The following is a 23,320-nucleotide window of genomic DNA, read 5'->3' on the forward strand; positions in this document are numbered from 1 at the left end:
CTGTACGTCTGCCATATACATATATAGTCAGGGAGTGAAGGGGTGGGCTGCTGCAGGTGGGGCCAGGTTGCGTGGGATACGACAGCCCTCCCCCCCCCCGGGCCCTCCCCCTCCACTAGCCTTTTTTATGCCCTCCCTGTCTCTTTTCTTCTTTGCTTTTGAGACTCCTTGCCCCTCGGCTCAGCTGTCACCACCCCAGTGCTGCCCCCTCGGACGCCACCAGCCTGTGCCAGCTGAGAGCCACGGCAGCCTCCCACCCTGGTTCCCCGCCCACCCCCCGCCATAAAGAGAGCCGGACAGCAGGCCAGAGGAGCAAGGGGACAAGACAGGAGGGACAGGAAAGAGAGAGGGGAGCTTCAGGGCCACTTTTTTTTTTCCTGCGCAGGGGGAGGGGGCAGGAAAGACGACCATTTCCCCCACTGGGAACTGCCACCCGGAGCATCTTTAATTCTCCGCCGGACCTGCCCCGCATCGGGATGAAGTGGTTCGGGCTGCTGCTGGTGCTGCTGCTGGCTGCGGTGAGCCATGGGGCCCAGGGCCAGGAAGGGCTGGATTTCCCCGAGTACGATGGCGTCGACCGCGTTGTCGACGTCAATGCCAAGAACTACAAGTCGGTGCTGAAGAAGTTCAGCGTGCTGGCTCTGCTCTACCATGAGCCGGTGGGCGACGACAAGGCCTCGCAGAAGCAGTTCGAGCTGGAGGAGCTGATTTTAGAGGTAATGTTGGGGGATCGGAGGGGCGGGGAGAGAGGAAGGGTGGGGAGAAAGAATGAAAGAATGAAAGGTTGATGCTTTCCAGGCTGGAGCCCTTTGAAATGGACCCAGCACCTTTGACCCATAACTGGATCAAGCTCTGGATTATACATACGTGAGCCAATCCTGCCCTGGCTGCATATATAGGATCTGATGGGCTTTTTCTATATGTAGACCACTCTGCCTGCCTCTGAAACACAGCTGCCTCTGGGGTGGAAGGTGGCAACTGGAAGCAGGGCAGGGGGGTGAAGCTGCTGGAGCCTGGGGTGGAATTTAGGGAGGCCAATGAAAGTAATTGTTCCCCTGGCTGGAATGGGGCCCCGGGCTCTTGTGTCTTGTCTGCACTTGGGAGAAAGAGCCATGGGATTGCTAATGGCCAGCTGGCGTTAGGTTCAAATACTGGGGCTGAGAGTGTTTCATACGCGTTCCAAGGCACAGGGAAAGTGACACCTACCAGTTAACAAAGCTACCAAAGAGGGTAATTATAAGTGAGCTTCTCTGTCTAGAACCCCTTGAAATACATGTCATGATGTGAAGTTTCCACCCCAGAACTGCCTCTGTCTATACTATAAAGGGGCATCCCCCCCCCCACACACACACACAAACAATTGCACCTGTAGCTGGCCCAGGACCCCGGCTCAGCTGGCAGACCCGGCCTATGGCGCATGTCCTCAGTTAGCAGACTGTACGTCTGTATTTGTGCCTGGCTTTTCTTCAAGCACAAGTCTTGTGCTCTCCGGGGGCAATGAGATTCACTTTAACCCAGTGACTTTTATTTCCCTTTTAACTTGATTGATGCTGATAGGGCAAGCGATTTGGAAAGAAATGTGAAAGGATCTAAGACCCCGGATTCTGAAACATCTGGAGAGAGTAGAAATGTCTGGTGCAGTCAAGTTATGCGTCACCCTTACAAAGTATTTGAAAGCAAGGCCTGAAATGCTACAGTGTTACTGCAATGTGACTGCAGGGGTCCGACTGTTTTATTACAATATTATCGCAGTGTCGCTATAACAGTGCAGTGTCTGCATTAGACAAGAAAGGAACAGTACTGCAGTGTCATTAGAATGTTGCGACACTGTTATTACAGTGTTATTACAGTGTTATTACAGGGCTTAGCAAGTATTACTACAATGTTACTCCAGTGTTCTTTGTTACCATATTATTGCAGAGTTACTACAATGTCACTACAGTGTAACTAGTTTTATTACAGTATTAGTGAAGTGTTGCTATGGCGTCACTATTGCATTATTACAGTGTTAGTCATGTCACTGTACTATCACTGCAAGGCTATTACAGTGCTTTGGAGACCTTTACTGTAGTATTTTTATAGGGGCGAATAGGGACATGAGGAGCCCAGGGCATGTGCATGTGGAAGGACAGCAGTCTCTGTACATTATGTACTGAACTAGGAGGGGGCGTTCTCCTAGGGAGTGTTGGGTTTCACCGGCTGGCGCTCAGCCGTGGGCGCCTCTCTGGGTCTATGAACCGTTCCCAGAAGAAGGCTCTACATGTGCAGTTTCCAAACTTGGGATGGGTGCAGGAATGAGGCGCAGCCTGGCCCCCCCTCGCCCCCCCCCCCGCGCACACGCACACACACACACACACCCCTGCCCTGGAAGGCTTGCCTCCTGGAATAGTGTCCCGCTGGATCCTGAGTCTGCAGCGAGAGCGCTGGGAGGACGTGTGACTGCTGTCGCCTCAGGCCAGCAGCCCGCCCTGAAACAGAATCAACGGCAAGAGTTGGTTCACGAGATGGTGCACAGTTCGGTGCAATTTTTTTGTGCTTTCCTCTCATGCATCCTGCATCTGCCGTGTTGTAGATGGGTCTAAATGAGCCATGCGTCTGAGCCACTAAGACAAGAGTCAGCTTATGGACTGCTAGGCTGGTAGGGTGTATGGCATGAGACACAATATCGGACAAGATGGACCATTGGCGTCTTCCAACAGGCCAAGAGCCAGGATGCTTTACTAAATGGATCACTGATGCATTTCAGTATGGCAGGAGTGGGGCTACAAGGCTAAGAGGGGCCACTGTTCTCCGCAGACGTGGCCAGGGCAATGTGCTTGTGAATGGTCTGTTCCACCACGGTCTGTTGGTGTTACAGATAGATAGATAGAGGGGGTGTATGGGGATAGATAGATGTGTTCAGGGGAGAGTCATGTACAAAGTGGATTTTGTAGCCCAGGGCCTTCTCCGTGAGGAAGGGGTGATCAGAAGAGCTTGAGGTTTCTGCATCCAGCCTTGCACCCAACCAGAGGAAACTGCCTTCAGCTGGGGCCCAGAAGGGCAGGTGATGGGCGACCTGGGGAGGGAGGAGACAAAAGGTGGTGCTGGCCCCCTCCCGCGTCTGTTCTTGCTTGCTGTGCTTAGGGGAGCTTCTTCCTCTGCCTTCCTGCGATGTGTGTCTGCGAGGAGAACACACTGGGGCCGCTGGACACACACAGAGACTCTCAGGTCTCTCAGGCTTCCCAGCCTGTGCTGCCTACATCACTGCGAAGTCCGGGACTGGATTAAGCAGCCAGGGGAAATGGTTGACGACCACACTACAGAGCCTAGCTCAGTGTGGCCCCAGCTGACTGAGCTGAGTTGGGACACAGCTCCGTGGGGGTCGAGTCTGAGCGACGTTTATTGCCCTCTGGTCTGGTAGAGGGTTTGAAGGCAGACCCCTCTCCCCAGACCTCAGTTCTGAGCAAGCCCATCCCCTGGGCTGGGCCAGATCCTGAGTCCATCACTGCAGCGTGGGTCCATCTCTGGTCCACAGAAGGACAGGACAGCTTGAGGGACTCATTATGGGGCCTGGAGCCTTTCACCTCTAGGTCACTCAGCCCAGGGTGGCACTGACTGAATGGAGCTTCTTGGTGGCCTTTTGGCTGGTGTGAAATGGGACTCTTTTCAGATGCCCACAGCACAAAATCCCTCCCACAGTGGCCCCAGCCCAGCAGAGAGGTGGGGTGCACTAGTGAACAGGGCACAAGGCTGGGAGCTGCAAAACCTAGGTGCTATTCCTGTGTGATGTCACACACACACACCCCCTTTTCACTCCCTCCCTTTGTCAGTCTGTGAGCTCTGTGGAGCAGGGACTGTCTCTCTGTCCATGGGCACCGCCCCGCACACTGACCTTCGCTGGCAGCTCTAGATGCTACCATAATGGCCCTGTATATTGGACTCCTCCAAGTCAGGGGCAGGGTCCTGTGGCAGAGCCATAGGGGCAAAGCTGCCCATACGGCCCTTGATGTGTGGGGAGACACAGGCCTCGGCACCCCACAGCTGCCAATCTCACACCTTCCATGAGCACCCTCTTCTGCCTAGTCTTGCATCAACTGTGCAATGTATTTATATCTCTGAACTTACCACAGGTCTAATTATATCCTGCCCTTTAACTGCACGAGTCCCCAGGAGGAGTAGGTTGCAGCATGTTTGGTGAGCCGAGTGGTTTCCTATGAAGCCCTGTGGCCGGAGGGTAATTAGCTCAGTGGTTGTTCGCTCTGAGAGGGAGGGGTGTTGTACAGTTTGGAGGCTGTTGCCAGGTTTTGGAGGCGTGTTATGGAGGTATTGTGTCAGGTGGAGAGGCTCTGCGGAAGAATCAGCTCTTGCCATGGGCTTAGCAAGGGTCCCTTGGGTCTTGCAGGACCAGGCCAACAAGACACTTGCCCATGGGAGCAGCTTTCAGCCAGGAATGGGAGATCATGATGGAGTTAGTGCCTGGGACCTGCTGCAGAGATGTCACATTGCCCAGGGCCACCACAGGGAGGAGGGACCACTTCAGGGGCAGGCAATAGCAATGGCTGCTGAATGGGGAGCCCAAGAATGGCAGAGAAGGGAGCTGAGTCCTGGCCGTCCATCTCCAGGGTGCACTTCTGTCCTGCACAGCTCTCACTGGAGCCACTTTGGCTACGTGCCCTCCCCCCTGGAGGGATCCAGCTGACCCCTTGGTGCTCAGCTTTCCTGGCTCTCTCTGAATGATCCTAGCTACGAGTGGGACCAGAGAATGCTTGGAAGATCCAGCTGAGATGAGGACCTGATGCTGCTTATGTGCCGTCCAAATCTCTCCAGCTGCAAACCTCTCACCAGCGCAGGGTCTCTCACAGGACCTTCAGTGCCTCCTGCTTCTGGCCTGCACTAAGGACTGACTAGGCCACAGAGACCCAACTCCCCTGCCATCCATCCAGGGCAGGGCTGAGGCAGAAGGTATGGCTCGGAGCTTAGCTACCAGACCTTTCCCTCTGACTACACCCCAGCCATGGGGCCTTGCTCCTGCTTCTGGGTCAAAGTTCTGAGGCAGCGGCACAGTGCAAAGGACATCAGCCCTACCCCCCTTCACTGCCCCCAGGGCCTGCCGCCCAGGGCTGTTCTCCTTCACCTGTCACCGAGACTCGAATTCATGGGGCATAATTAATGTTTGCGAAGGGCTGCATGGCTGCTTGGATTGGGGCACTGGAGACAGGCAGGGTGGATTTTCCAGGAACACTCAGTATTCTCCTAATGCTGCTTCCTTTGACGTAAGCAGGGAGATTTACCAATGGGACATTAAGGGAGAAGGGTCGGGCCAACGCCATGGACATCACTGGGAGCAGGGCAGGCCGACACTGAGGGCTTCTGAAAATCCCCCCCATAAATGATGCTGTACAGATGGGCCTGGCTCTCCTAGTTCAGCTCCAGAGCCCCTTTGTGTCTGGACGAGTTACTGGTTCGATCCTCGATTTTGGTCCAGCCCGTTCTATTGTTACAGACAAACCATAGAATCAGGATTCCAATCTGGGCTCAGATTCCAGCTCCTCCCTCCCCCCACCATGTTTGGACCACTCGGACTCAGGCAGCTGATGGCAGCATCACACTGGTGCTGTGCCTTGAAAATCCTGCCTCACCTCCAGCAGTGCGGGCCCGATTCAGTGACAGCACAGGGAAGGCCCTTTGGTTCAACAGGCTTTGGGCCAGGCCTCAAATTAGCAGGCTGAGCAAAAAAACTTCTAAGAAAATGACTGAGCCATTCTTGACATGCTGCTGTAGCCTTCCCCTCTCGGACACCCAGAAGCAGGGAGTACCAAAAGTTATCTCCATGCTGTGTCAAGTTCCGCAGACTGCCCTCCACCAGGCTTTTCATTTCCTGACGCGTCCTGCTCGGTCTCCTATCACGGGGCATTTTAAACGGATCATTCGTCACGACGCTCTGTATGACAGCACGCTCGCTTTATTGGCTAGAAGTAGCGTAGGCACCAGAGCTGTGGAAATTATTGTGTCAGCAGACTGGAAACTTTGTCATATTTCGCCGGAATTCCTCGCTGCGGCTGTTTTGTCTTCAAAAGCATGTGGGGGGTTCTGAACAGGATCAAATGGTTTTTTTTTTTTGTCAAAATATGAGAAACTGTCATTTCCAAATTTCAGTGGGTTGTTTTTTGGCACAGGAGTAGCACCAGTTTTGACTGAAATGTTTGTATCTGTGTGTGTTGGTGTGTGTCTTGTGTCTATGTAAGTATGAGTGGACTCAAGTGTCAATGGACACGTGTGTTTATGTGCGTTGTGTGTCTATGTGTTTGCGTTGTGTCTGGTGGGGTGAATGTATAGTGTGTGTGGATGACCATGTGTTGTGTGTCTGTGTGGGTGAGCGTGTGTTGTGTGTCCGTGTGTATTGTGTGTTTGTGTGGTGAATGTGTGTTCTGTATCTATGTGCATGTTGTGTGTCTGTGTGTTGGTGAGTGCGTTGTTTGTGTGGGTGAGCATGTGTTGTAGTTCTCTGTGTGTGTTGTGCATCTGTGGGCATAAGTGTAGTGTGTGTCTGTGTGAGCGGTGTTGTTTGTCTCTGTGTGTGTCTGTGTATTGTGTGTTTGTGTGGGTGAGCATGTGTTGTATGTCCATGTGTGTGTTGTGTGCCAGTGAGCGTGTTGTGTGTTTGTGTGGGTGAGTATGTATTGTATGTCTATGTGTGTGTTGTGTGTTTGTGTGTTTGTGTGGGTGAGCATGTGCTGTGTGCCTATGTGCATGTTGTGTGTCTGTAAGGGGGGGTGAGCATGTGTCAGTGAGTGTATTGTGTGTTTGTGTGGGTCAGCATGTCTTGTGTTTCTATGTGCAGGTGGCGGGTGTGCTAGGGGGCGCTCTCCCCTCTGGGTCTGTCCTAGCCCCAGTTCCCTAGCGCAGTGCTAGGGGGCGCTCCCCCCCTCTGGCTCCATCCTGGCCCCAGTTCCCTAGCGCAGTGGTAGGGGGCGCTCTCCCCCTCTGGGTCTGTCCTAGCCCCAGTTCCCTAGCGCAGTGCTAGGGGGCGCTCTCCCCCTCTGGGTCTGTCCTAGCCCCAGTTCCCTAGCGCAGTGCTAGGGGGCGCTCTCCCCTCTGGGTCCGTCCTAGCCCCAGTTCCCTAGCGCAGTGCTAGGGGGCACTCTCCCCCTCTGGCTCCATCCTGTCCCCAGTTTCCTGGCGCAGTGCTACGGGTGTTGTGCTGCACGGAGAAGAGTGGCTGACTCAGCAGGGAGCACGTAGACACAGTCCTGACCAATGTGCCCATGCCACACTAGTGGGCGCTGCGCTGCAGGGAGATCCCAGCTTTGGGGTGAGACAGAACCACAGTGCTCAGTACAGAGCCCGTGGCACTGATCCCTGGCGTCAGAGTGTTAGCCCTAGTGTCCTGGCCAAAGAAACACAGTCCACCTCTGTAAAATTACCCTCCGGTTTCGGCAGGATAGGCATTTTTCTTCCCTTCCCATCCCTGACAGCTGGGTAAGTCTGTGACGTGCTGCTGTTAAACAGCAGTTCTGTCGCTCCCCCCGCCACACCGGCGGCTGTATTTCAGTGCGGGTGAAATGACACATACAGTTCTAGAGCCCTTTAGAAAAAAGCAAAGGAGGACTTGTGTCACCTTCGAGACTAACACATTTATTTGAGCATGAGCTTTCGTGAGCTACCGCTCACTTCATCGGAGGTTTGTTTCGACATCAAAGCAGGCTAACAAGTCTCTGCATCCCCCAGCTATCCCCCCATCCATGAGCGCGCCAGTGAGTGTAGCTGAAGCTGCTGAACATTTGCATGTTGTTGCTTTTTCCCAACACTGTGTGTGGCCCAGATTGTGGAGTCGATTCTGACAGTACAATCAAACCACTAGCAGGAGCGAGGCAGGGTTTAAAAAGAAAAGGAGGACTTGTGGCACCTTAGAGACTAACAAATTTATTTGAGCATAAGCTTTCATGAGCTACAGCTCACTTCATCGGATGCATGCAGTGGAAAATACAGTGGGGAGATTTATATATATACAGGATTTAAAGTGGGTGAAACGTTCAGTGGTGGCTAAGTTGGGCTGTCACCACTAGAGGGCACTGTGATCTCTCTCGCGCACACACACTGACTAGCAGGCTAATAGCCTGCCCCAGGCATTTGCACTGCTGGACCCCTTGGCTCCCTTCTTCTTTTGGCCTCTGAGTTCATAAGCAGAAGATGCAGTTGTTGCTCCCTATTCTAGTTGTCCTCTAGCCACCTTGTTCCCCCTTGCCGAGCGTAGCCCCTTCACTTGGAGTTCTGGTTCCCAGCAAAGATTGGGGGCCGCACTAGTTTCTGGGTTAAAAATGGAACCCTTCTGCCAGGCGTAGTCGGCAGTGCCAAGGGCTGGGTTCACTATTTAGGGGTTCCTGTGTAACAATACAACACACAACTGCCTCAAGCCCCCATCCACTTCACCTCCCACCCTGGGGGGGAACAGGCACCTCAGCTGCTCGCTGAACCATCAGCGGCTCATTCTGCCCCTGCCTTCGCCACTGTAACCTCTGGGATGTCTTGGGGTCCCATCACTTAGCACAGCTCTCAGTGATTTCAGGTGGTAGCAGGGGAGCCTCGCTGCAGGCTGGGCAGTCTCTTTCACCAGAAACAATGGCCCATAGCGGGTCTAATGCTTAGACCTGATTATAAGGGATTTCAGCTGCAGTGATCCACAGCAAAAAGACTCTTCATTGAGTCTTAATCAGCTCGGTCATTACACAGTGGAGAGGAAGAGAGTCACAGGATGTCTAGAGCCTTCAGACAAAGCCCAACACAACTGCCAAGTAGAAACACCTTACCTCACTGGGCTTACGTACCCCTACGCCCTGCTGAACGAGTGCAGTTTAGTTGAGGGTGAACCCCTCAATCAGGGCAGGCCATGCACAGTTCTGCTCCCCTTGATTCACACAACCAGGATAATACTGTAAGACGACTAAGGGGGGATATGATAGACTGGTGTGGAGAAAGTGAATAAGGAAGTGTCATTTACTCCTTCTCATAACACAAGAACAAGGGTCACCCAATGAAATTAATAGGCAGCAGGTTGAAAACAAACAAAAGGAAGTATTTTTTCACACAGCGCACAGTCAACTTGTGGAACTTCAATTGCCAGAGGATGTTGTGAAGGCCAAGACTATAACAGGGTTCAAAAAAGAGCTAGATACATTCATGGAGGATAGGTCCATCAGTGGCTATTTGCCAGAAGCTGGGGATGGATCACTTGATGATTACCTGTCCTGTTCATTCCCTCTGGATCACCTGGCATTGGCCACTGTCAGAAGACAGGATACTGGGCTAGATGGACCATTGGTCTGACCCAGTATGGCTGTTCTTATGGTCTTATGTTCTTATGTCCCTATTACCCCTGCACCCAATACCAAAGTGACTTGCAGTCCAACCCCAGCCAAAAGTGATCATTTGGGCAAAGCAGCTCCGTCATGCTGCGTACCTAGCAGAGTGGGTGTGTCTATGCAAATAAGGTCAGTTCTGAAGTCTTCTCCCCCAGCTCCTCACGAGTTGTCAGGGAAGAGCTCATTTAGACCCTGCTTACAGTTATTATTAGCAGTATTATGGTCGGGCCTTAGGGTCCTTTTCATAGATGAAGAGCCCATGGTGCTAGGCCCTGTACAAACACAGAATCAAATGATGGTCCCTGCGCCCATGAGTTTACAATCTCAATGCAAGAGTCAACAGATGGTGACAGGCAGATAGATGGAGGCACAAGGAAATGATGAGACAGTGCTCGACCCTGAGCTCTGCCCCAGGCCCTGCCCCCCACTCTACCCCTTCCCCCAAGGCCCACCCCACCTCTTCTGGCCCCCACTCCACCCCCACCCCACCTCTTCCTACCCAGTTCCACCCCCTCCCCCGAGCACGCAGCGTCCTCGCTCCTCCCCCCAGAGCCTCCTGAACACGGCAGAACAGATGATCGCGGCAGGCAGGAGGCGCAGGGAAGATGGTGGAGGCACTGATCCGCTGGGCCCGCCAGCGGGCGGGAGGTGTTGTAGGGATGGGGAGGGAGCTGATGGCGGGCTGATGGTGGTTGCTCAGCACCCACCATTTTCCCCCCGTGTGTGCTCCAGCCCCAGAGCACCCATGGGGTCTGTGCCTATGCAATCGATGGTCTAGGAATGGGTTCTAGGCTGGAGGTCAGGGCAAGGTTCCAGCTTTGAGTTTGGGGTGATGGCTCTCGGTGCAAAATCTAGATGAAGGTTCATTGGGCTCTAGTTCCAGGTGAAGTTCTGGGGCATCTTCAGTCTGAATTCTAGATGATGGTTCTGGAATTTCTGGTGGTACTGGGTTTGGGGCTTTGGCCACAGTTCTGGCGGTCCTGGCTTTGGGTTGGCAGTGGTTCTGGTCTGGCTTTGGGTTGGCAGTGGTTCTGGTCTGGCTTTGGGTTGTTAGCGTTGGTTCTGGTGATGCTGAGTTTTAGTTGTTGGTATTGGTTCTGGCAGTTCTGGGTTCAAGTTGTCAGCACTGGTTCAGGTTTTGGTTGCTGGTGCTGGTTGTGGGGGGGGTGGGGGGGGGGTGGCTCCTGTCACTTGTTCCTGTCTCACCCCCAGCTGGGTAATGACCCCACAGCCAGACTCTGTTTGCAACCTCAGAAATGCACCCCCCCTTTGCCCCTCCAGCCAGACAAGCTTGCTGGGGCTGGTGTCTTTACAGCCAGGGCTCCCTGGTCCTCATTCCTGACCCTAAGCACTGGGAGCCTTCACTGGGTGGGGGATGGAAAATCCAGGGCACGGCCTGGCCCCCCCAAGCCCTGGCACAGGGTGGGCATAGAAATATCCACTAGCTGATCTCCAGTGGCAAAGGGCCCAGTTGCAGGCGCCTTGAGGGGAGCTGGGGGCTCCTACAGGCCCCTCCAGGCTCTTGCAAAGGCATCAACTGCCTATTATGCCTTTTCACGCCTCCCTCCCACATCTGACCCCATTCTTACCGAGCCTGGGGGGAAGTGGGTGAGAAAGTCCAGCCCTGATCCCCAAGCCCAGAGTCCCCAGTCTGGCTGCCCCACCCCTGACCTTACCCCTCTCTGAAAGCCTCTCTCTCTCTCTCTCTTCTCTGTCCCTGCTCTTCTTCCTAGTTAGCAGCCCAAGTCCTGGAGGAGAAGGGAGTGGGGTTTGGCCTGGTGGATTCGGAGAAGGATGCAGTGGTGGCCAAGAAGCTAGGTAAGGACTGAGCGGGGACCCCTGGGGACGGGAGGGGCTCCCCATGCTGCAGCCCCTGCACCAGCCCCAGTCCGTGTTGGCCTCAGTGGGGAGAGAACCCAGGGCCCACGACTCAGCACCTCCTGATGGCCTCCGAGCCCATCCCAACCCTGGCTCATGTCAGGGCAGATCTGGTAGCTCCCTTCCTGCTTCTGATGCCACCTGGGGCGCTCACTCCCTGTGCCTGCCCCCACCCCTGCAGTCCCAGGCACGAAGCAGCTGGATACACACCCAGGGAGGCAGAGAAAGGGTCTCTCCCTCCCACACTGCTCGGCCCTGTCTCCCACTATGGCCTAGGTCCCTGAGCTCCAGGTTTTGAGGAGGCGAAACCCCCTTGAAGTTTTGCCTCTTGCTGGAAACCCAGAGAGGCTAACTCAGCAGTGGGACGTTTGGCTGCAGATCACCCTGTCTCTGGTTCAGATCAACACATCCCGAGTTGTTGCTTTTTCAGCCACAAGCCACTGGGCAGCTGCAGCAATCCCTGGGGGAGGATCTGCAGTTGGGACCGGATGGGACCAGTCCCTTGTGCCCTTAACATCGTGGGAAGGTCCTGGGGAACGTGCAGGGCCAGGAGCCTTCATTCAGTCCCACCGAAGGGCTCAAAACTCTCCTCTGTTCAGTTCTGGGAACCTGCTGGCTTCCTCCCTGTTTGATTGGGGGGTGGGGGGACTTTTCCAGGCTAGCCCTGGCCTCTGCTGGCGCCTCTGTGTAGGCTTCAGTGAAGTTCGGAGGATTCCCTAATGTCTGGGTGCACGTCTGAACTGGACCCAAGTCCCCACCGGCTGGGAAAACTCAGGGGGGAGCTGTGGGCTGTGTTCCCCTGACCCAGCAGCTGCTCCCTGGGGTGCAGCGGGCACTTGCCAAAGGGCCAGTGTGATGGGTATTCAGGCCAGGGGAAGCAGGGGGCGCGTCTGGGCAGTGACTGCGCAGGGCCTGACTGTGGCTCCAGGCTCAGCCCGACAGCGCCCCATGGAGGCAGGGTGACCTGGTGGGTCTGCGCGGACGTTTGCGTCCGATGAGACCAGCTGTCCACCAAGGAGGAGCATGCAGTGCGGGGAGAGGGAGCCCAGAGTCCGGCCTGCGCTGAGGGGGCTCCACAGCCTCTTTGATATGATCCCCCGTTCCCCTGGAGAGCCCCCTCAGGGCCCAGGGGGCCAGAACCTGCCAGGAGGCAAAGGGGTTGAGGCTGCTTGCGGCTCTGCTCAGCAGCCACCAGAGGGCGCCGGGAGCTCACTGATGGGCGCCGAGCGGGTGACGCTACAGAAGCCCCTGAAGCGCGGCGGGGAGCATCGCTGGGGGCTACTCGGGCCTCTGGCTCCCCCTGCCCCCGCCCTCGAGAGGGGCAAACCCCAGAACCCCCCTGTTCCTCCTGCCCTCACCCCACAGACCCCCTCTCCCCCGAGCCCCCACACACAGACCCCCCCAACCCCACAGACACCCCCTGTTCCTCCTGCCCTCACCCCACAGACCCCCTCTCCCCCGAGCCCCCACACACAGACCCCCCCAACCCCACAGAACCCCCCTGTTCCTCCTGCCCTCACCCCACAGACCCCCTCTCCCCCGAGCCCCCACACACAGACCCCCCCAACCCCACAGACACCCCCTGTTCCTCCTGCCCTCACCCCACAGACCCCCTTCTCCCCCAACGCCCCACACACAGACCCCCCCAACCCCACAGAACCCCCCTGTTCCTCCTGCTCTCACCCCACAGACCCCCATCTCCCCTGACCCTGACACACTGACCCTCCAACCCCACAGAACCCCCCTGTTCCTCCTGCCCTCACCCCACAGACCCCATCTCCCCTGACCCTGACACATTGACCCCCCAACCCCACAGACACCCCCGTTCCTCCTACCCTCACCCCACAGACCCCCTTCTCCCCTGACCCGACATACTGACCCCCCAACCCCACAGACACCCCCTGTTCCTCCTGCCCTCACCCCACAGACCCCCATCTCCCCTGACCCTGACACACTGACCCCCCAATCCCACAGACACCCCCTGTTCCTCCTGCCCTCACCCCACAGACCCCATCTCCCCTGACCCTGACACATTGACCCCCCAACCCCACAGAACCCCCCTGTTCCTCCTGCCCTCACCCCACAGACCCCCTCTCCCCCGAGCCCCCACACACAGACCCCCCCAACCCCACAGACACCCCCTGTTCCTCCTGCCCTCATCCCACAGACCCCCATCTCCCCTGACCCTGACACACTGACCCTCCAACCCCACAGAACCCCCCTGTTCCTCCTGCCCTCACCCCACAGACCCCATCTCCCCTGACCCTGACACATTGACCCCCCAACCCCACAGAACCCCCCTGTTCCTCCTGCCCTCACCCCACAGACCCCCTTCTCCCCTGACCCGACATACTGACCCCCCAACCCCACAGAACCCCCCTGTTCCTCCTGCCCTCACCCCACAGACCCCCTTCTCCCCTGACCCGACACACTGACCCCCCAACCCCACAGAACCCCCCTGTTCCTCCTGCCCTCACCCCACAGACCCCATCTCCCCTGACCCTGACACATTGACCCCCCAACCCCACAGACACCCCCGTTCCTCCTACCCTCACCCCACAGACCCCCTTCTCCCCTGACCCGACATACTGACCCCCCAACCCCACAGAACCCCCCTGTTCCTCCTGCCCTCACCCCACAGACCCCCTTCTCCCCTGACCCGACACACTGACCCCCCAACCCCACAGAACCCCCCTGTTCCTCCTGCCCTCACCCCACAGACCCCCATCTCCCCTGACCCTGACACACTGACCCCCCAATCCCACAGACACCCCCTGTTCCTCCTGCCCTCACCCCACAGACCCCCTTCTCCCCGACCCCGACACACAGACGCCCACAACCCCACAGACACCCCCTGTTCCTCCTGCCCTCACCCACAGACCCCATCTCTCCTGACCCTGACACATTGACCCCCCAACCCAACAGACACCTCCTGTTCCTCCTGCCCTCACCCCACAGACCCCCTTCTCCCCTGACCCCCCCCGCACAGACCCCTCCAACCCCACAGACACCCCCTGTTCCTCCTGCCCTCACCCCACAGACCCCCATCTCCCCTGACCCTGACACACTGACCCCCCAACCCCACAGACACCCCCGTTCCTCCTACCCTCACCCCACAGACCCCCTTCTCCCCGACCCCGACACACAGACCCTCCCAACCCCACAGACACCCTCTGTTCCTCCTGCCCTCACCCCACAGACCCCCTTCTCCTCTGACCCCGACACACAGAACCCCTGTCCCCAACCCCACAGACACCCCCCTGTTCCTCCTGCCCTCACCCCACAGACCCCCTTCTCCCCTGATCCTGACACCACAGACCCCCCCTGCTCCCCGAACACCACAGACACCTCCCCATTCCCCTGCCCTGACACCCCAGCTCCCCTGACACTGACATCACCGAGATGCTCTCCTCCTGCCCCAGTGTGAGGCCCTGGGCTGAGGCTCTGCAGCGGGTGTTGGGGACTTTCCTTGTGTCCTCGCTGGGGGTCAGGAAGGGTATTTTCCACCGCAGCTGCCCCAGCCTATCGGGACCTGGCCCTCAGATCAGTGTCACTAACCCCAACCGTTGAGCAATGACGCAGCACCTGCCTGGCTGGGGGGTGCAGCATACGCACTGCACATACGAGTCCCCGTCACACTATAGGGCCTATGGCACACGGCCGGGCACCTTGAGTCTGTCCTGTAGTGGGGTCAGCGCGCACGCGCACACACACACAATTCCCTCTAGCAGGAGGAGCTGAGCACACACACACACACACACGTTGCAGTGCCCCAGCCCTGGGGTGATTCCCCAGAGGCTCGGGGGGTGGGGAGCTGTAATGCCCCCGCATCTGTGGCCCCTCTCACGCGCTGTTTCCCCTGGCAGGGTTGACGGAGGAGGACAGCGTGTATGTGTTCAAGGAGGATGAGATGATCGAGTACGATGGGGAATTTTCAGCTGACACCCTGGTGGAGTTTCTCCTGGATGTGAGTGGCATCCCCCGGTCCCTCGCCCAGCCCCCCTTCACTGACCGGCTCAGAGACACTGATGGGGGGTGGGGGGAGGGGGCTGGGGGAGACACAGCTCCCTGCCTCTGGTGGTGCTGTCCAGGTGCTTTGCCCTTACCCTGCATATCACAGCCAGCACGCTCAGGGCCCCTCGCCAGCCTGACTAAGCCCTCCCACCCCCGACACACTGACCCCCCCAACCCCACAGACACCCCCTGTTCCTCCTGCCCTCAGCCCACAGACCCCCTTCTCCATTTACAGGGGAGAAACTGAGGCAGGGTCACATGGCGAGTGAATGGCGGAGCTGGGAATAGAACCCAGGAGTCCTGGCTCCATGTCCCCTGCTCCAGCCACTAGACCCTACTCCCTTCCCAGAGCTGAGAATAGAACCCAGGAGTCCTGATCCCCAGCCCCCTCTCCCCTCAGCCACGCACACTCCAACCACTAGCCACCACTCCCTCCCAGTGCTGTAGCTAGAACCCAGGAGTCCTGACTCCCATGCCTGGGCCTTCCCCACTAGCGCATGCTGTGTCCCCTCGTTTGGCCTGGATGGCAGAAGAATGCAGGCTCTGCGTGACCCACACACCTTGTCCCTTGTTCCCATAGGTGGGACTTGCCAAGCCCCTTGGGTTGCCCCGGTGCATTGAGACTCACAGGCCAGGTGCAAAGACGCATTGAAATGACTCCAAGCGAGGGCTGCGGCTGAGTCCCGGTGCCTTGGACAGCCCAGGGGCGACGCCGCTCCCCACCCTCCTGCAGAGCCAGCTCCCTGGGTGTGGGGATGGGGTATCCCAAGGTTGGGTGCTGAGCTCCTGCTGCCCCCCTTGCAGGTGCTGGAAGACCCGGTGGAGTTCATCGAGGGAGACCGTGAGCTCCAGGCCTTTGATAACATTGAAGACAAGCCCAAGCTCATCGGCTACTTCAAGAACGAGGAATCCGAACGTACGTAGGTGGCGACTGGGGTCCCTGCGCTGGTGGGACCCCACCCTCCCTGGGCCCAGCCCCCCAGCCCAGGCTGCGCTGTTGCTATTGGCTGCAGAGAGCTGTGAGCTTCCTCCAAGCAGTGCCGGGGGAGTCATTAGCAGGCTAAAACCGGGGAAGTTGCATAAAGGCACCCCAATGGCAAACCTCCCCGGCAGAGTGGCAAGAGCCACAGCGGGGCTGAGAGTTTCTGCCAGGGAGGGGATCTGGTCCCTGTGCTCCCAGTGTCAGCTACAGGAAAATCTCTCGTCTCTGCCAGGGTCAGGGCTTGCACCCTCTTCAGGCTGCAACCACTAGGAGGTGACATAACCAAACACAGCCGCTGAGGAGGTGGGGCTGACAATACAGTAGGAGGCACTGTCCTCTCTGACTCAGTGCTATCCTCAGCGCCCCAGTGAGTTGCTAGGGGGCGCTGTGCAGCTGGGAGTGGTGTGGGTGACTCAGTAGGGGGTGCTCTCTCCTCTGATGCTCACTCCAATGCCCCAGCTGGGCTGTACTGATGGAGGTGTTGCGTGATGCCAAATACAAACTGAGGGCCTGACCACTTGCACGTCATTTAAGATCCCCTGGGACTTTTTGTAAAAGCTGAGCTGTCATTCCTTGTGTCCAGGCCAAACCCCAGCTCAGGTGATTCCACGGTCCCGCCTCCATCACCCCAATCTCCTGCAGCTTCACTTCCTGCACTGAACTGTTGTGTAGCGTTTTGCGTGGCTGTTAAAGAGCTGCCACATCCCACCCCGGAGGTGGCTGCATTGCAGTGCTGGGTGAACGATCCCTGTGCAGCGAGGCAGTGTGCCGTTAAACAGCTGCCACATCCCACGCCGGAGGTGGCTGCATTGCAGTGCTGGGTGAACGATCCTTGTGCAGCATTGCAGTGTGCTGTTAAACAGCTGCCACATCCCACCCCGGAGGTGGCTGCATTGCATTGCTGGGTGAGCGATCCCTGTGCAGCATTGCAGTGTGCTGTTAAACAGCTGCCACATCCCACCCCGGAGGTGTCTGCATTGCAGTGCTGGGTGAACGATCCTTGTGCAGCATTGCAATGTGCCGTTAAACAGATGCCATGCTCCAGCCCTGAAGCAGGAACTCACCCTTCTCTGCAAGCTTCTTGTGAACTTTCTGGAGACAAAATGCTACGGAAAAGTCTCCCCTGTTGGGGCCAGCCCCTGAGCCCTTCCTGGTGCAGCCCCAGTGCCGTGACAGCAGGGCCAATTTCATCCCATCCAGCAACCCAGCCAGGAGGTGACCGAGAGCAAATTCTCATTGCTGCCGTTTTGAATTCAGACATGTTATGAGCTAACAGCCCAGCAGCCTCTTGCCAAGCCCCGATTAGGGCCTGCCGTCTCGCCAGCATTAAGTGAGCTTAACCCATCAGATCCCCTCACAGCTCCACTCACCCGGCGCAGAGTGAGGTGCCCGGCCCCCGAGCCATTCCAGGCACAGTTCCCCTCCTGGTAGGATACACTGTATCCCCGAGGATGAGGGGATCCGCCTGCCCACTCTAGATTAAACCTCGCTTCAGATCCCGCACCCCCACCCTGCCAGCCTCAGCAATTCCACTGCTTTCCACGCCACATGCTCCTCTCTCTCTCCTACGGGATCCCAGCCCAATTCCCCACATCCCCTCCAGAGGCCCAGGCCCAGTCTCCCTTATGGCTAGTTTCGCTGCTGCTCAGCTAAGAACTGAGCCAGATGTTCACCCCAAATCTACCGAGTCTGAAAGAGTCGACACATTTAAAACAGAGGAAACCCAGGTCATGACTGGACACGGTGCATGGTTCACCTGTGGAACTCATTGCCACATGGTTTCATTGAGGTCAGCAATTGTCAGGATTGAAATAAAGGGTTGGGCATTGATATGGGTGACTCAGAGTGATGTGAGATGGGAAGAAAACAAAGAGGGGATCGACAATAAACTCGCCTGCTTCACTGATGGTGCTAAGACGAAGGTAAGTTACTCCATAAATTGTCCACTGGGTGGAGTCTCTTACTCCTTCCTGCAAGGCAGCTGGGACCGTCCACTGCTGCAGATTGGGGTGTCCCGCGGTTGGGGTGCTCCGAGCTGTGGCATGGGGACTGTAATGACGACGAGCGCTCAGGGCCTCATTAGACTGTCCCACCCTGACTGAGGGGGGGATAACGCCTCCTCCTGGCATTGCCGCCACTTCCCATCCAGCCCTGGCTGCTTCTCTGGGCATCTCTCAGCCACGAGGGGCCCAGCACCAGGCCGTGAGCAGAGTCCCGTCCCCCCGTGCTGGTACCTCTTCAGGGGGGCTCTTGCAGGGTGAGCAGAATGCACACGTGTAGCCGGCTAATAAACCCAGCCACACCATCATCCAGACAGCAGAGCAACGGGCCACCCAGCTTCCGTAACTGGGGAAACCCAGCAGCTAGGGTGTGAGCCCAGCAGGGGGAACCCCAGAGTGCCCAAGGTCAGACAGATTTCCCCCGTCGGTGCCTCAGAGGGCTGGAGGCAATGGGTAAGCAGAGATCTGTCTCAGGCAGCCAGGGAGACCCTTCGAATTAGGCATCAGGAGAGTGGTGCAGGTGCTAGAAACACTCAGAAATTTACGAGTCAGCCACTCTGGGCAGGACAGGGGTCTAGCCAGAGTCTGGCCTCCTGCATTCTCTGTGCAGAGTGTGAATTGGTGGCTGGTGTCGGGATGGGGGAGGCAAGGCTGGTGGGTTCTGTCCCCATTTCTGGGAGGAAAGTGTGGCCATAAAAGTGGAACCGGGTGCTCTTGGGTTCCTTCCCTTCTGTGTGACCTTGGACAAGTCCCTGCCCAGATCTGTGCCTCAGTTTCCTCGTGGGTGAGGTATCAATGGAGGATGTGGGAGTCAGGAGTACTGCGTGATTCGGAAGCAGTTTTACTGATGAATTCATGGGTTGATTTTTGAGACATGTAGGTGGGAGCCGCAGCAGAAGTAGGTGTTATTATGTTTAATAATAAGTAACCAATTAAATGGCTGATCAATCAACACATGCAAAGCATGTCAGTCCTGAGAGGAGAGGAGGCATGGAGAGGGGAAGGGATGTTATGACTGCAGTGCCCCCTACATTAGGAGTGAGCAGACCTTTGTCCCCTCTAGCGGCTGACCTATGGCAGGAGATAAGAGTCTACTACAGCTGCTTGTTAAGAGTTGCTGGATGCTCACATTGTTAGTACAGAAGGTCCTGAGTTCAGTCCCAGTTGATGACCCTAGTTGGGGCAGTTGCTGGTCCAGCCCTGACTGTGGGCATTCACAGCCCTATACCCATGACCCCATGGCTCTGTCTCTTTCAGATTTCAAGGCCTTTGTGGATGCAGCTGAGGAGTTCCATCCATACATCCCCTTCTTTGCAACCTTCGACGGCAAGGTAGGCGCAAGGGGGAGCATCCAGCTAGTGATGGGGCAGGGCCAAGGGATGTCGAATGGGGAAGAGGAAGCTTGTGTAAGCTCCAAGAAGCAAAAGACCCTTATTTGGGGGGAGGGGATCCTTCCCTCTCCCTCTTCCCATGTCTGAGCTCTATGAGCATCTGCTGCCAAAGCGAATGGGCCTGGAATAACCCTGATGGCTACTGGAGTGAGGCAGGGCGGGGTGGGGCAGGATTCCCCTGCTGCCAAGCACAAACTGCTCTGGCTGCAGTCGGGGGGAGCTGCCTGGGATGTGGGGGAATCAGGGCCAACAGACCCATCCCACGCCAGCTCCTTGGCAGCGCAGCATACAGATCAGGATCAGGCCCCATCGCTCCCGCCCCTTCCACAGCAGCAAGGGAAGGAGCCCGGGGCACTGAGGCAACTGCTGGGGGTGTGGGGAGGTTTCCTGTGCTTCACAGTAACCAGGCCACGGACACCCCTCGCTCACTGGCCACCTGCCCTCCCATTGCAGGTGGCCAAGAAGCTGACCCTGAAGCTGAACGAGATCGATTACTACGAGCCATTCATGGACAAGCCCGTCACCATCCCTGACAAGCCCAACAGCGAGGAGGAGATCGTGCAATTCATCGAGGAGCACAAGAGGTAGGGGGCTGCCAGCCGCGGGAGGGGTCGGAGCCCCAGTAGGGCAGGAGGGTGGCCTAGTGCTTCAAACGCTGGGCTGAGACTCCGGATGCCTGGCTTCCATTCTGACTCCCTGTCTGATCTTGGAGGGCCACCTGGGCCTATGTTTTCCGATGTGACTGGTGATTTGGGGGATCTCCACTGCTGCTAGGCACCCGCCCCCCTGGAAACCAGACCCCATTATGGTGTCCAAAGGTGGGCGCCTGAATTCACCAGGATTTAGGAAATGGCCATCTTAAGCACTTCATGCCTCCATTTCCCCACCTGTTGCCTGGGGAAACTTTGCCTGAAGGGCAAAGAGGCCAGAAGGTCCCCTACACCGGGGCTTCTGTAGGCAGCCAGGGCTGGGGAAGGTGGACAGAGTTGGCTGAAGGGGCGCACAGCTAGGGAGACATAATCATTAAACTTCCCAGCTGGGCAGCGAAGGAAACAATGTCCGGGCTCGGAGAGGGGGCAGCACGTCTCCAGGGGTGAATGCCAGCCTGGGCTGTGAGGACTTTGCTGCTGGGTGTGGCAGGTTACATAGACAGAGAACACAGGGTGTCCCCCTCAGCCCCTTGGGCCTGCAGCGCTGGTCTGGAACAGGCTGCCTGCTGGGGTTTGAACCCTCCGAGAAGGCATCTCGGGGGGGCTGGCCTGGAACCAGGAAGCAAAGCAATCAGCAAAAAAATAACTGAAAGCGCGGGCCAGAATTTCCCAATTCTGCCAGCTGGGCTGGGCTGGGTAGGTGGGGCTTACAGGAGGGGGAAGGGGTATAGGTCAGCACCTGGCGATGGGGGGAGCTTTTGATGGGGGACAGCCCTCAGGGGGGCCAGGTTCCTCATGACAGAGAGAGAGAATAGTGATTGGGTGTGGAAGGGCACAGTCGGTCGTGCCATGGAGCCAGTCAGTCACTAGGGGGTGTTACAGTCGGGCACAGTAAGGAGCTGCAGGTTTCAGAGTAGCAGCTGGGTTAGTCTGTATCCGCAAAAAGAACAGGAGGACTTGTGGCACCTTAGAGACAAACACATTTATTAGAGCATAAGCTTTCGTGGGCTACAGCTCACTTCATCGGATGCATAGAAAGGAACATATAATAAGATATATAGATATACGTACAGAGAAGTTGGAAATTACCAAACAAACTGTGAGAGGCTAATTAGTTAAGATGAGCTATTACCAGCAGGAGAAAAAAAAAAACTTTTGTTGTGATAATCAGGATGGCCCATTTAGACAGTTGACAAGGAGGTGTGAGGATACTGAACATGGGGAAATAGATTCAATATGTGTAATGACCCAGCCACTCCCAGGCTCTATTCAAACCCAAGTTAATGGGATCTAGTTTGCATGTTAATTCAAGCTCAGCAGTTTCTCGTTGGATTCTGTTTTTGAAGCTTTTCTGCTGCAAAATTGCCACCCTTAAGTCTTTTACTGAATGGCCAGAGAGGTTGAAGTGTTCTCCTACCGGTTTTTGAATGTTATGATTCCTGATGTCTGATTTGTGTCCATTTATCCTTTTACATAGAGGCTGTCCGGTTTGGCAAACATACCTGGCAGAGGGGCATTGCTGGCACATGTGGCATATATCACATTGGTAGACGTGCAGGTGAACGAGCCCCTGATGGAGTGGCTGATGTGATTAGGTCCTATGATGGTGTCACTTGAATAAATATGTGGACAGAGTTGGCATCGGGCTTTGTTGCAAGGAGAGGTTCCTGGGTTAGTGTTTTTGTTGTGTGGTGTGTGGTTGCTGGTGAGTATTTGCTTCAGGTTGGGGGGCTGTCTGTAAGTGAGGACTGGCCTGTCTCCCAAGATCTGTGAGAATGAGGGATCATTTTTCAGGTTAGGTTGTAAGTGGCTCATGACAGGGAGCTACAGTTCATTTTGACCTACAGCTACAGTCGGTCACCTTGGGGAGCTCCAGTCAGTTGTAACAGGGAGCTACAGTTGGTCATGAGGGTCACCATGAGGAGCTACAGCCAGCTGCGATTTCGAGCTGCAGTTGAACTTGATGAGGGAGCTACCACTGGCTGCCATGGGGCATTAGGCAACTGCCACGAGGAGTCAGCTGCCACGAGGAATCAGTTGCCATGGGGAGTTAGTTGCCAAGGAGAATTAGTTGCCGTGGGGAGTTAGGGTTGATGGTGCGAGGGAACGATCCCGATGGGGAGATACTGCGGCTGGCTCGCCATGGGGAGCAGGGCTGCCCGGCACAGCTGCCCGGCACATCCCGGCACAGACACTAGTTTCCCCATTGGATGCCTGTGGCTAGGGCTGGGATACATAGAATCATAGAATCATAGAATATCAGGGTTGGAAGGGACCCCAGAAGGTCATCTAGTCCAACCCCCTGCTCGAAGCAGGACCAATTCCCAGTTAAATCATCCCAGCCAGGGCTTTGTCAAGCCTGACCTTAAAAACCTCTAAGGAAGGAGATTCTACCACCTCCCTAGGTAACGCATTCCAGTGTTTCACCACCCTCTTAGTGAAAAAGTTTTTCCTAATATCCAGTCTAAACCTCCCCCACTGCAACTTGAGACCATTACTCCTCGTTCTGTCATCTGCTACCATTGAGAACAGTCTAGAGCCATCCTCTTTGGAACCCCCTTTCAGGTAGTTGAAAGCAGCTATCAAATCCCCCCTCATTCTTCTCTTCTGTAGACTAAACAATCCCAGCTCCCTCAGCCTCTCCTCATAAGTCATGTGCTCTAGACCCCTAATCATTTTTGTTGCCACTTTTGCCCAGCCTGACAACAGCTCCGTTTCTATGGCTGCGGCAGAGCAAGGAAATTCTCCTGCTGCCATAGAAACATGGCCCTGGGTTGGCGCAGAGTCTGGTTCCCAGGAGGGGGCTGGGCACCTGGTTACTTCTGGGGGCTCCATGGAGCAAAAGCCCCTTCCTCCCCCTAAGGGACCCTCCTCCCGCAAAGGCAGTGATGTGATCCACACCCAGCCGCTAGCCCGTCATAACCAGATCCACTCCTGCTGGGGGATTTGCCCAGAGAGACCTCCTACCCCTGCCCTCCACTAGGGGGAGCTGCTGTGATTTCCAGGGGGCGGGACCATTGGAGCTTAATTATTGTCTCCCCCCAGCTGCGCAAGCCACGCCCTCTCC

The 23,320-nt window shown here is 56.5% G+C and overlaps 1 protein-coding gene across 1 annotated transcript in view; it reads left to right on the forward strand.

Moving 5' to 3' along the window:
* Positions 1–273: 273 nt before the first annotated feature.
* CASQ1 (calsequestrin 1) overlaps positions 274–23,320 on the forward strand; it is a 34,299-nt gene continuing 11,252 nt past the window's right edge. The window contains exons 1-6 of the mRNA XM_007066035.4: positions 274–716; positions 11,072–11,156; positions 15,083–15,183; positions 16,035–16,146; positions 19,470–19,543; positions 20,057–20,187. Coding sequence (XP_007066097.4) covers positions 477–716; positions 11,072–11,156; positions 15,083–15,183; positions 16,035–16,146; positions 19,470–19,543; positions 20,057–20,187 — 743 coding nt within the window. The 5' untranslated portion in view covers positions 274–476. The remainder of the gene's footprint in view (positions 717–11,071; positions 11,157–15,082; positions 15,184–16,034; positions 16,147–19,469; positions 19,544–20,056; positions 20,188–23,320) is intronic.

Source organism: Chelonia mydas, chromosome 24, assembly GCF_015237465.2.
Source record: "Chelonia mydas isolate rCheMyd1 chromosome 24, rCheMyd1.pri.v2, whole genome shotgun sequence".
NCBI classification, from domain to species: Eukaryota; Metazoa; Chordata; order Testudines; family Cheloniidae; genus Chelonia; species Chelonia mydas.